Source organism: Rhea americana, unplaced genomic scaffold, assembly GCF_003343005.1.
Source record: "Rhea americana isolate MKP2758 unplaced genomic scaffold, rheAme1 scaffold_50, whole genome shotgun sequence".
Classification (NCBI taxonomy): domain Eukaryota; kingdom Metazoa; phylum Chordata; class Aves; order Rheiformes; family Rheidae; genus Rhea; species Rhea americana.
The window spans coordinates 107,427-119,082 of record NW_028186646.1 but is presented as its reverse complement, the minus strand read 5'-3'; the positions used below and the strand labels follow the sequence as shown (position 1 = coordinate 119,082).

Genomic DNA, 11,656 nt, shown 5'->3' with positions numbered 1-11,656 from the left:
CTCCCTCAAAATGAATCCTACATCCTACTGAACTTCTAACGCTACAAAAATCTGCAAAAGGATCATAAGATCTGTTGCAAATTTCAGAGATTTGGCCCAAGTCTTATCATCATCATCTGAATACTTCAACAACTGTATCTTTATTTTAAGGAAAAATAAATGATTCCAAGAACTTAGGAAGGCACACGCACCCAAGTATACTATAAATAAAACACACCATGAAATTACGAACGATCTTCTGATCCCTGTACATGTTTTTGGTTCAGCACTATGGTCAAGTTATCTCTTTTGAAATAAAATAAAAGGCATAGAACAAATATAACATATGCATCATAATTATGAATAATAATGCTAGTAAGACAGCTCACAGGAAAAAGTGCAGTGAAAAAACAAAACAAAACTATTTATTCAGGGGCTTGTGCTACTGTAAATACAGACTTCGTATCTGCTGCTGTGCAAGGGGAAGAATTTATCCTGGAAAGCAGCAATGARGAATGCAAAAACAAAAAGTAAAAAAGGTATTAAGAGAAAACTTTCAGATGGATGCTCCCAACTTCATTCCTCTAGTGCACAGTCATCTGACTACGTGGTTTGTTTCATGCAGTCATTTCTCTTCAAGAGTACAGCGTATTAAAAAATGGCACATTTCTTAACCTTTTTCTGCCTCTACTTCATTTTTTGTTTCTTCTTCCAAGCACCTGATTTGCTGTAGCCTCACAAAGTGGTAAAGCTGTTAGTGAAAGTGAGAAAAAAAATCGTTGCCCATCTTCTTTCCCAAACACTGATTTCTCCTTCCACTAGGTATTTTAATCCTGTGTACTACACAATGGGGAGGCACTGTAAAGGCAGCTTGACAGATTTAAAAATAAAAATTAAAAAAAAAAAGTGTTTTTTTTCCCCACCCAGCCTACCCCCAAAAAATTGGATGGATGAAACAGTACGTCCATAGGAATATTCCAGTCTCCTCTGTTAGGAGATAATAGCAGGGGACCATCTAACCACAGTCAGATTGTCAGCACTGACTGACCGTTTCTTTGCAGATTTCCTGAAGTCCTTATATTTATCTTCACACAAGCGGGAAATGGCCTGTAGGATGAAAGAATGAAGAAACCTCAGTTGCAGAGGCCACAGCTCTACAAGTAATATAAATAAATAAATAAATAAATAAATAAATAAAATAAAACATGTATTTCTAGATACAGGCAGAATTATAAAAGGTCATTTTATTATGCAAAACCTGCAAAGAATTTCTCCTTCAATCCTTTTTATTCGTTGCATTAACCTTGAAAGAACAAACATGCTGATTCTGCATTGTTCACCACAGTCACTTTTGGAGAATTTAATAGAGTCTTTTTTTTTTTTTTTTCAGGTTAACTGCCATAAATCTAGTGAAGGCAGCCAATATTGCTTACTCATCGCTGTAAGTTAACTGAAATATAGCACTTTCTTGGTGAAAAATTAACTTGAATAGAATTATTACAGAAACTGCAAATATATTTGGAGAGTTTGGAAAGAGGATGGCTTTTAACATCCTTCCTTCTTTCTTAGGAAGCTAAGGTATTGCAATTGTTTGTTTTCCTCTGCTGATAAATAGGGCAATGGGGTTATCCTATATGCTGCTAGTGGGAAACAGAAGTTGTATTCAGGAACACTTTCATTTGCACAGCATTAAAATACATGTAAGTTTTTAAGATCTTTTAAACAGAGAATCAAAAAATTATTCTATCCTAAAGATTTTCAAATACTGAGCGCTGTTACACCACACTGGAGTTATGCTTCCATTGTCTTTAGCCAGGTTTAGAACAAACGTATGTTATGCACAGCGTAAGAGTAGATTTATTGTACCGCAAAATGGCATATCTGTAAATGTTCATTTTGTTGGGCTATGCTTTGCATCAAACACGCAGAACTGTAGAGAAATCTCATTTTAAGAAACACTAAAAAAAAAAAAGCTTAAGAGAGAAAGATTTAGGAGTAAGATGAAGTAAAATAGTATTTTTATTTTCTCAGGAATGCTTTTAAGTGGTGTCTTAAGATAGGATGTTTAATAAAAGTACTGTACAAATGTTAACTGTACATGTGTTTGATTATAAAACAAGGTAATATAAATAAACAGCCTGAATCCACTGATCATCGCTCTCTTTCTTGACTTTTAGTTTTACAGTACAGCAACCTGGGGTAGCGAACGGTCCTGGAAACATAACAGTACTGCAAAGACTAGAGGCAGATACGCCAGAAGCACACAACTTGGGCATTGCCATTGAGAGCAAGTTCACCATTKGCTGCTTTTTAGTTGCAGACTAAATTTCATTCATTGACTGTTGAACCTCGTTTTCTTTCTTGGTGCATGTGAACAGAACAACAGAATAAAATAACACAAATATTCCTATCACTTTGTAGACTTCAACCTATTTAACCTTTAAAATTGCTTCAGATTTATAAACAAACAGATGAACATGGAATAAAGCCTGTCTTGGTAAAGAGGTGAACTGAGGTGGAGCTCAGCTTCCTTCAGCTGCCAAATCGGTTCATGATGCTAGGCGCCACACAGCCAGTAAGATAATCACTTCAAGATTGCTGATTTCCCAGGAAAATTTCTATCTGAGTATTTGGCCAGACAAAATGAAATTTTCCTTGGAGCTAGCACTAAATATTTGTCATCTCTAGTCCCTGGTGATTATTCATATATATGTGAAATTCGCTGACTGTGATCTAATCAGTCATACTTAAAGTGTTTTATTGTTATTATTATTATAATTATTTGCAAGCAATTCACAAAATTGATATTTGGAGCTTGTATGACAACTGAGTAAGTCAGCTTTAGCTCCTTGCAATTTATGGGCAAACAAGACAAAAGCAGAAAAATGTAAATATGTAGCATTTTCCTTCAGTTAAAATAAATCCAAATAGCTTACAACACCATTCTGTCATCCAACATTTCTGTTCCTTTTATTGCTAGAAAAAGGAACCATATTTTTTGACTRTCTCAAGGGACCATTTCTCGTATGAAATCAAAATAAAGCATTAAAAACTGCATTGCYATTCAATTACATGCAACTTTGTCAGACCTGATTTTAATATCTGCAGTCAGCTAGAAATATGCATACATACATATTTTGTCATTCTAGATGTATACAATTGGAGTCACTGCTGTGCTGCATGAATGTGCTCCCCTTGAGCACTGCAACACTCCAAAAATGGGGAAAACGGAGAGCATGTAGAAGGGGAGACAGAACTAAGTGTGGAAAAAAAAAAAAAAAAAAAAAAAAAAAAAGAAAAGAAAAAGAAAGAAAAAGAAAAATCTCCAAACCTACATGCATTTTCTAGCCATCTAAAAGCAGCAAGAACTGGCTGCTGGAAGCTGTGATGATGGGGGTTCTCCTTCATCTCTGGAGAGTGGAAAGAAGAATCATCAGGCTACTGACAAAAAGACAAGTCAGATTCACTCTCCTTTCAGTTCTTAGCTAAGAGACTTCCGAACATACAAAATGCACAGGGTTTTAAGCAATCACTAGGACAGCAGGGAGCTGGGAGGATGTAAAACCACTTCTCTACTTGTAACTTCCACCTCTTTCTGCTCTTTTCCATCTGTCCAATCTATGGGAAAATAGCTCTTTCGGATCAAGAAAACACTAATCAATGCACAGCACATAGGTTCAAAGGGTGCTCTCAACAAACTYGGGATACTTTTAGGCTGCATGTTGATGGAAGGTAAAAAAATTTACTTTCACTTAATCATAAGACAAAGTTGCTTCTTACTGTCAATTGTGGGAACATTAAATCAGGAGAAACACTCTGCTGTGGAAACTCTAGAAAGTAGTGACATTTACAAAAAGCACTACAATCTTGTGTAAYAACTCAAAGCTTGTGGAGCTTGTCCAGTGTTTCTAGTTGACAAGGGGGAGTATTTACTAACCCTGTCGTTCATCTTCTCTTCTGTAACAAACACAGGTATGTCAACCTTACGATATTTGGAGAACACAATACAGGTTCTGCCATGAAAGATCTAATACTCCTGCTTCAGGTACATAAGATAGTATGAAAGAGTAAAGGTAGCAAAAATTTGTTATAATAGAACCATTTCTCTACATAAGAGAGAAAAACGTAAAGAAGTCTGAAGAAGTTGCTTGGAACCTCAGAACAGAGAAAGCTCGTTCAATTTACCAGACACGGCAAATCGTTCCACTGCGTGCATACATTAACTATTAGTCTCCGCTCTGTAATCACGGACTGCARCTTTTCTCTCAGTGCCAAAAATAGCACATCCTACATGGTACTTCATATACCTCACTTGGGAAKCAAGGCAACCGACTTGAAAACTGAGAACTCTGGGCTGAAAAGCATGTGACAGACCTAGAGAAGTACTGCAAAGACACTTTGGTAACTGCTGGCAGGCTAAATGCTTAACTATGCTGAAGGGATTAGGCAATAACTTATGCTGCCTACTAGCCTCAAGGGCACACTCAGGCAACCAAGTACTGCCAGGGAGCCGGGAAATGCCCATCATGTTCCCTTCCTTCTGGCCACAGAATAGAGGCAAAGAGCTGGTAGACCAGGTTKTTTTCACTGGGGAGAGTCTTTCTCTTCCCTAAAGACATCCTCTTTGGCCAGCCAGCTTATTTTAGAGTCACTTGCTGCCAGCAGCATGGAACAATTCAAAGGGGAAAATTTTTAAGAATATATTTTTTAAAAACAAAAAGCTCTGTTATTTCTTTTTAAATATGTATTCTATTTCTTAGTACAGAATCACCACCAATATTCTCCAAGTATGTATAGTCATTTCCTATTTTGTTTTCTTCTAAGGTTTTCGGAACTATCTCTGTTATCTTCACTTGTAACTTAATGTTAGAGCCTGTGTGCAATACAAACTGTCAGTGCTGGGAAACACTGTGTATTAAATTATCTTCACAAAGTAATTTGCTCAGCTTTAATATATTCAATTAAGATCCACCATCTACTAACTTTGCCAGCTGCCTTTTTTTTCATTTAAGATTACAATCCCAATGAGTTTCATATTTTTTATTCTAAATCGGTAATGGAAACAAATTTGATATAAATTTACATTGCTCTTCATACATAGAATTAAGTTATGTTCTTATTAAACCTATCTGGGAAATTTAGAAAGAATATTTTAAGTGAAATGGGGAATATAGCTTCAGTGAAATAAGTTTTGATTCTTTTTCCACCACTTTCCAAACACCTCCATTCCCATTACAGTCATGAACAACTCAATTAATTGCCCTGTACATCATTTCCCCACATGAAAACTTACATACTACTGCTTGCCGGTTTTACAGGMGCACTAAGAGTTTCAAAACATGCAAAGTCCACTGTAATCCACAGACAAACAGCCTACAGCACAAAGCCGTTATATAAATTAAGGATACGCAATGTTAGCACAGTCGGGAACTAATCGCAAATTTCAAAATTAGGGAAAATGTTCATGTAATAATGCCTGTATTTTAAAATCTTTGTATCAGAAAGTTGAGGGGGAAAAAAGGTACAGTCTTGCAAAGCACCCACAATTGCCTGATGACTTTAAATTCCACTAATAAGAGAGAGAATTCATAGTGCTCTGCATTTCACAGGTCTAAAACATTTGACATACAGCCTTAGGCACAGTAGTGTATATTCAAGTATGTAATTTATTCAATAATGCTGTATGCTCGCTTCTGTTTCCCCATTACTGAGAACAACACCACTGGAGGTAACAGACTTGCATCCATGTGAACTAGAGCAGCAACACATAAACACATGGAACAGTTATTTTCAGAAATACTAATTAATAATCTGTCCTTTAAAATGGATAATCAGTGTTAAGAAACCAAATGAACACAAAAAACAGGCTGCATAAGAGTCATTCCTGCRTACTGTGAGTGGTTTCCCAAGGCCAATTTAGACAGCTAGAACTGAACGGAAATGAAAAGCAAGAGGAAGCTTCTTCAGCCAAAGAGCCATCCCCACATCCATGAAYCCCATGAGCACAAGCAAAACAATTACGGAAATTGGGGCATATGATATTCCAGCTTTCCRTGACAGTATTTCAGGAGAGATGAGGAACAGAAGTGAGAAACAACCCAATAATTCCAAATCTCCAAATATATTCAATTCTGAGCAATCTAAAGGGAAAGCATCTTACCTCAAGTTTATATGCTCTGTCCCTGCTGAGGGGCTCCAGAGGAAAACTCAGGTTATTTGCTTCTGCCAGGGAACGCAAATCAAAATAATACTTGGCATAAACACTAGAGGGAACGTTAATATTGAACTGCAACAGCTCAAGAAACTGGCGTTCCAGCTCATTCCTGTAGAAAAAGATAAATGTGAAAACATACTTTAGCCATCCAGCCTACCATCGTCCGAATGTAATTTACTTTAAATTGCAAATGTTACAAACCAAGCTCATGTCTTATCCTTGAGRGGCAGAACTAAACTTGCCTGAGGTTTGACCTATATTGCCCAATTCTTTTGGCATGCTCCTGTCAATGAGCACCAGGAAAGATGCTGCAACTTGCAGCTGATCCCGCAATGCCAGTGAAACCTAGGCTGAGCCTTCTGCTGGCAGGAGAGCACTTTGACCAATTTATCTAATATAAATTAGAAGAAGGGGAAGAAGGAAAGCTGGCAGCAAAAACAAAAACAAAAAAACAAAACAAAACAAAAAAAAGTTGCTAGTAGTTTATGCTGCTTCTCCACCAGGGGGATCTGCACTCACGCCTATACACACAGAAAACACACACACAGCCCAACTTTGCCAGGCAGACCTCAGAAATACTGCAAATTACCCTAACATATAAATTACTGGAGAAATCATTTATTCTTTTCAGCCTTTACAATCTATCACTTAAAACTATTTATGGGACATGCCTTCTATCTTTCTTTATGAACGGAATGAAGCAGTTTCTCTCCAGCATACGCATGCAAAATTCACACTGCTTACTGGTTTTTTATTTTTAATCAAAATATCGAATAGGGACAAAGAGGCCATATCTGAGTTACTACGCAGTGAAAACTTCAGTATATCAATACATTATTATGCTGGTAAATTAAAAAGTATATAAAGAAGTAAGTATATCAACAAAATTGAAGACTGGCAGCTTTCATTAATTGCATGGTACATAGACATCCAACACAATATTTATGCAGGGACACATGATATGGCCAAAATATTGATTTCAAGATTTGAGAATTAAAAAATAAACCAGTAGTAAATGTTGCCTATGTCTGCTGAAGAGCATGCATCTTATATGCACTGTACTACTTTTGTACCAGCAGGTACATACTCCCTCTGATACTGCATTCAGGTTGCATGTTGACTGTAGTGTRTGTGTGGAAGGAATGTGGAGTCAGTTGGCATCCGGGGATAACAAAGAAAAATACTGGTAAAGTGTTTTTTCAACACTGAGTGATTTTTTCCTCACTACRAGAAGGCCATCATTCTCACTTCATAATAATTTTCTGTCCTTATCTTCACTTTCTCTTTGCCAAAACTCTAAGTGTACATAATGACAAATATTAACAGTGAAAGACTATCCAAAAGCTACTCATGGACTAAAACTTTTTGGCACACATTCACGCTACTGAAGATTCTAGCTTTCCAAAAAACCAAAAATGAATAAATTTCAAATTTTAACAAGTCTATCAATAAATGCAGAAGATTATCTTTAAATGTCCTATTTTTCCAAGATTCTACCTTCTGCAAGCTTAGCCTAAAGGTGTGTATTAACTGATCACATGAAGCCAGTTTTAATGGGGAAAGACATCGGCTCTCTATCAAGGAACATCCCCAGTCTTTCAGAAACAGTACACAACCTGGACCCTTCCCAGCTCTCAGACTCTAGGATTAGATCAGCAGAYCAACTTTAGCCAATGAAGAAACAACAACCAAAAAAAACCCCACGCACTAGTTCTTACATGAACTAATGTACTTTAACCAACAAGYACCCTTTCCCTGATACATCCACACTGGATGATTCTAGTACTTTTTCCTATGACCATGCCTCAAATTTACACAAAAAATCRAAGTAATGCTATATACATGGCTACATGTATATACTACAGTTCAAYCCTCCTGCGTCCTCTGGTAGCTTCCAGCTACAGTTCAGCGTATGGCTGCTGACTGACAAGGCTCTGAAAGGCGCCTTGCGAGACGTGCTCACGCTTAACGACTCACAACAGTTGAAGATTTTGACCTAGATTTTTTTCTGCCTTCTTCATTTTAACATAAATAATTAAAGCTTCTGTCTGGTGCAGAGTTAGGCACTTCAAATCTTAATACTGTACTGTCCCAACTACTGGAAAAGAAAAAAAAAACCCACAGGGACAGGAGAAGAGCCTTTGGAAAACTGGCAGTGGGAGGCGAAGCATCAGCAGGTCCACGGCGCTCTGCGCTCTTTGCCGGAGGATCCGCAGGCAGCCCCAAACACAAAGCCACCAAGCACCAGGCACAGAGCGAGCACAGGCTCTCAAAGGGAGCTGTTTTTGCAGTTCATGAGAACCGTAAAACCTTTAAGAAAAGGCTGAGAAGCTAAAAACCTTGAGGGTAAGGATTCCCCCTCGTTCTGCCTGGACAGTATGAAGTGCAGGAAGAGGGCTACTGTCGGCACTCAAGCACAGGTCTGCCGTGTGAATAACTGCTCTTTACAGCTCAAGTGCAATTTTTAACACTAGTGTCAAATACTAGTTAAAAACATCAGCATCATATGTGTTTGTCAAAAACAGTAATCTATTTTTTTGTTTCTTTTCACACCATGGCAGTGCACCTCTTCAWCTGCCTCCAGAAAAAGCACTGAGAATCAGCAATTTCAAATCTCACATTTACAACCATCTTTGATCAATACTGTCACACAGCACAGTCAAAGCTGTCAGTGGGTCTCAGGCTCTTCAGAACTCTACTTCAGCGGATGCACCAGCTTCAGAAACATTTGAAAGCCACTTTTAGATTCTCCTTGAAACAAGGAGTGAATGGAGGAAGATCCTTCCTGCAACTGAATACACCAAAACACAGGAAAAAAGATCAAGGGAAAAGTAGCTTAGCAAAATCATTCAAGAAACACTGGAAATAGTCAAGAAAGTATTACCAAATTGTTCTGTGTGGAACATACAGAAATGAGAAGGGCCTTACATGACTTACATCAGCTTCTTTCTCTCCCTCCCTCCCCCATTTTATATTAGAAAATTCATTCTGTCGTGTTTTGTTCAAAGAGAAATATCATCAAGCATCCTCAAAAATTAAAGTAATCTTTATATTTCAAAGTGTATATTGAAATGGCAGTGTGGTATTTCCCATCTCTATTTTGAAATGAGAGTCTTTCCCCAAATTAATGAAAGTAGCACAGTAATGAGGGTTTCATGTTTCTTTCTTTAGCTCAGGACACAAAGACATCATTATAAATGGCTTGTGGATACAGATTTAGAGACAACCTCTCTAATACTCAAGCAATGATAGCTACTCAYAATTTATAAAATTAGTCTTATCTAGAAAGCTACGAGCACACTTAATTTAAAGCACTCAGCTAACTCTTAACACACAACCTTTCCCTAATCGATCATTTTTAGATCGGCTATAAGCCTGACAAACAGGGAACTAGTAAGAATCTCTATTGGGGCACTTTAGCATAAATGCTTGGCTTTTCACTGCTTTGAGGTTGCAATATGAGATTTAAAGGATATGCTGTCTGTATAGAGAGTTATTCTCATCTGCTTCCTTCTTGTCCTCTTCCCTCCTTCCAGAGGAGGGACGCAACAAATTCTCTTCAGTAGCTAGGACCCAGACTTGCATCATTTAAAGCAGGAATGAGTCTACCTATTTCCCATTACAAATATGTATCTCTGCTTAAAAGAGCTCTGAAATACACAGATACTGTACTAAAATATCTTTTTAATTATTTTATTGACATTAGTTCTTATAAGAAAAGAGGTGAACCAGTAAATTGATAATGTGGCCATGAAGTTGAAGGCCAGCACTGACATAGCACATGCTGTGTGATTTAGAAAGAATTCAAAGTTACTAAGAGACTCAAAGCACACAAGCTTCAGTGGACTGCAGCAGCATCTGGCCCCATCCAAGTACTGCAACTCCAACTTCAGCCCTTCCAATACCACTCTCAGGCACCCCTGCACTCACACAAGCGCACCTCCGAGCGTGCAAACGGTACCTAACCCAGCCCTGAATGCACAGGTGAGATACAATATAGGCCCTTCAGCAGCTGCATTTAATACCTACTAAAAAAAACCAGAAAAAAACACTCGCCTATTCAGTGAAATGAGCATTCATTTTAGTATTTGTAAATATTAAGATCTTAATTACGTTTACTCCTATCACATTTTAATCCTTTTATTATTGTTTCAACATACTCTTAAAATGACTATGGTGTATCCTGGCAGATAGCACAACTCTGTACATGCTATTACAATATAACCTCTTACAACTATGCTGATGTAAAAAAAAGGGGGGGGGGAAGTTGTCAAAATAGAAGTTTCTCTTTGGAAGTTAAAATATTATTAAAAAAAAAAACATCTTGCAAACAAACTTGGCAAGACATGGAAAAAGCTCCCAGAGCATTATTCTGAGTAACAGCAGTGACAGCAGAGTGGCTGATGGCCTGCGGGTCGTTAGGATCACAATAAATCCTTGTCCTGCCTCACACACTGCTCTACTGTCTGTGCGCAGAACTAACACAAGCCAGCAAACACTACCGAAAGGAACACACGCGGGCTTGTTCGACTTGGGTTTTGTTTGTCAAGTCAAAGGTTTAAAGCGTTCTGCAGATCCAYTTTCCTCACTCTGGGTGAACATCCAGCAGTAACACACATTTTAATCAGAAATAAAAACATTCACATTTTCTACGCAAGCAACTCTCAAACAGACCTAATGCAACCCACCAGCATCCATCATATTTAGATACAATGCAGATGTACAGATGTGACATGATTTGCGAAGGAACCTCCCTTCTCCCCCATGCACACAAATCTCAGCATTCATTAATAAAATAAATGTACTGAACTCACATGTCTTCGACGGTGATATCCTTCAGGATCTGGCAGTAATCCACGTTCCACACTGCTTGGTCATCCCAGACTTTGGATGCCAACAGAATTGCACCCAGTACAATTCGTTTCCAGTTTGCTGGACAAATATCTATCTCTGCATAAGTTAAAAGTCTTTCAAGATATACCTGTGAAAATATATTAAAATGAAGACTTAATCTACCTTGTTATTAAAGACAAACGAAAAATATTCTAATAAACTTAATCAAACAATTTGAAAACAGTTATCTGCTCTCATATAAAAGCTGTGGGTGTAAATGTACACATTTATGCCAAGCTCAAGACTAGATGCAATATATTCACGTTTTAGTTGGCCTTTGCTTTCTGATCATATTCCGAGAAACAAAACTTGGGTTTTCCTGTCTGTAACTGTTGCTAATATATTCACAATTAGAATGAATTCAAGTGATAGTTTAAATAAATTATTAAAATAAAAATATAAATAAATAATCAGTATGTGAGCTAAGATATCCAAAACTGAATGCAGGATACATGCCAGTAAGGATTTGAGGGGAAGGGGAAAGTGAAAGTGTAGGGGGAGAGAACACTAAAACCCAGACCTGCTCACTTGTAATTCTTCTGTAGTGATGTGCATTTTATCCAAGCACAC

At 37.6% G+C, this 11,656-nt stretch overlaps 1 protein-coding gene across 3 annotated transcripts in view; it reads right to left on the bottom strand.

The window, feature by feature from the left end:
- LOC146588600 (cyclin-Y) overlaps positions 1-11,656 on the bottom strand; it is a 48,597-nt gene that overhangs the window by 1,673 nt on the left and 35,268 nt on the right. Inside the window, exons 7-10 of one of the 3 annotated variants that reach the window (XM_085317666.1) lie at positions 11,008-11,174; positions 6,140-6,302; positions 1,028-1,086; positions 383-730 (exon numbers count right to left, since the gene is read on the bottom strand). In XM_085317666.1, coding sequence (XP_085173792.1) covers positions 715-730; positions 1,028-1,086; positions 6,140-6,302; positions 11,008-11,174 — 405 coding nt within the window. In that variant the 3' untranslated portion in view covers positions 383-714. Of the gene's footprint in view, positions 1-382; positions 1,087-6,139; positions 6,303-11,007; positions 11,175-11,656 lie in introns of those variants that run through there. The other 2 variants (XM_085317665.1, XM_085317662.1) reach the window with 2 other exon arrangements.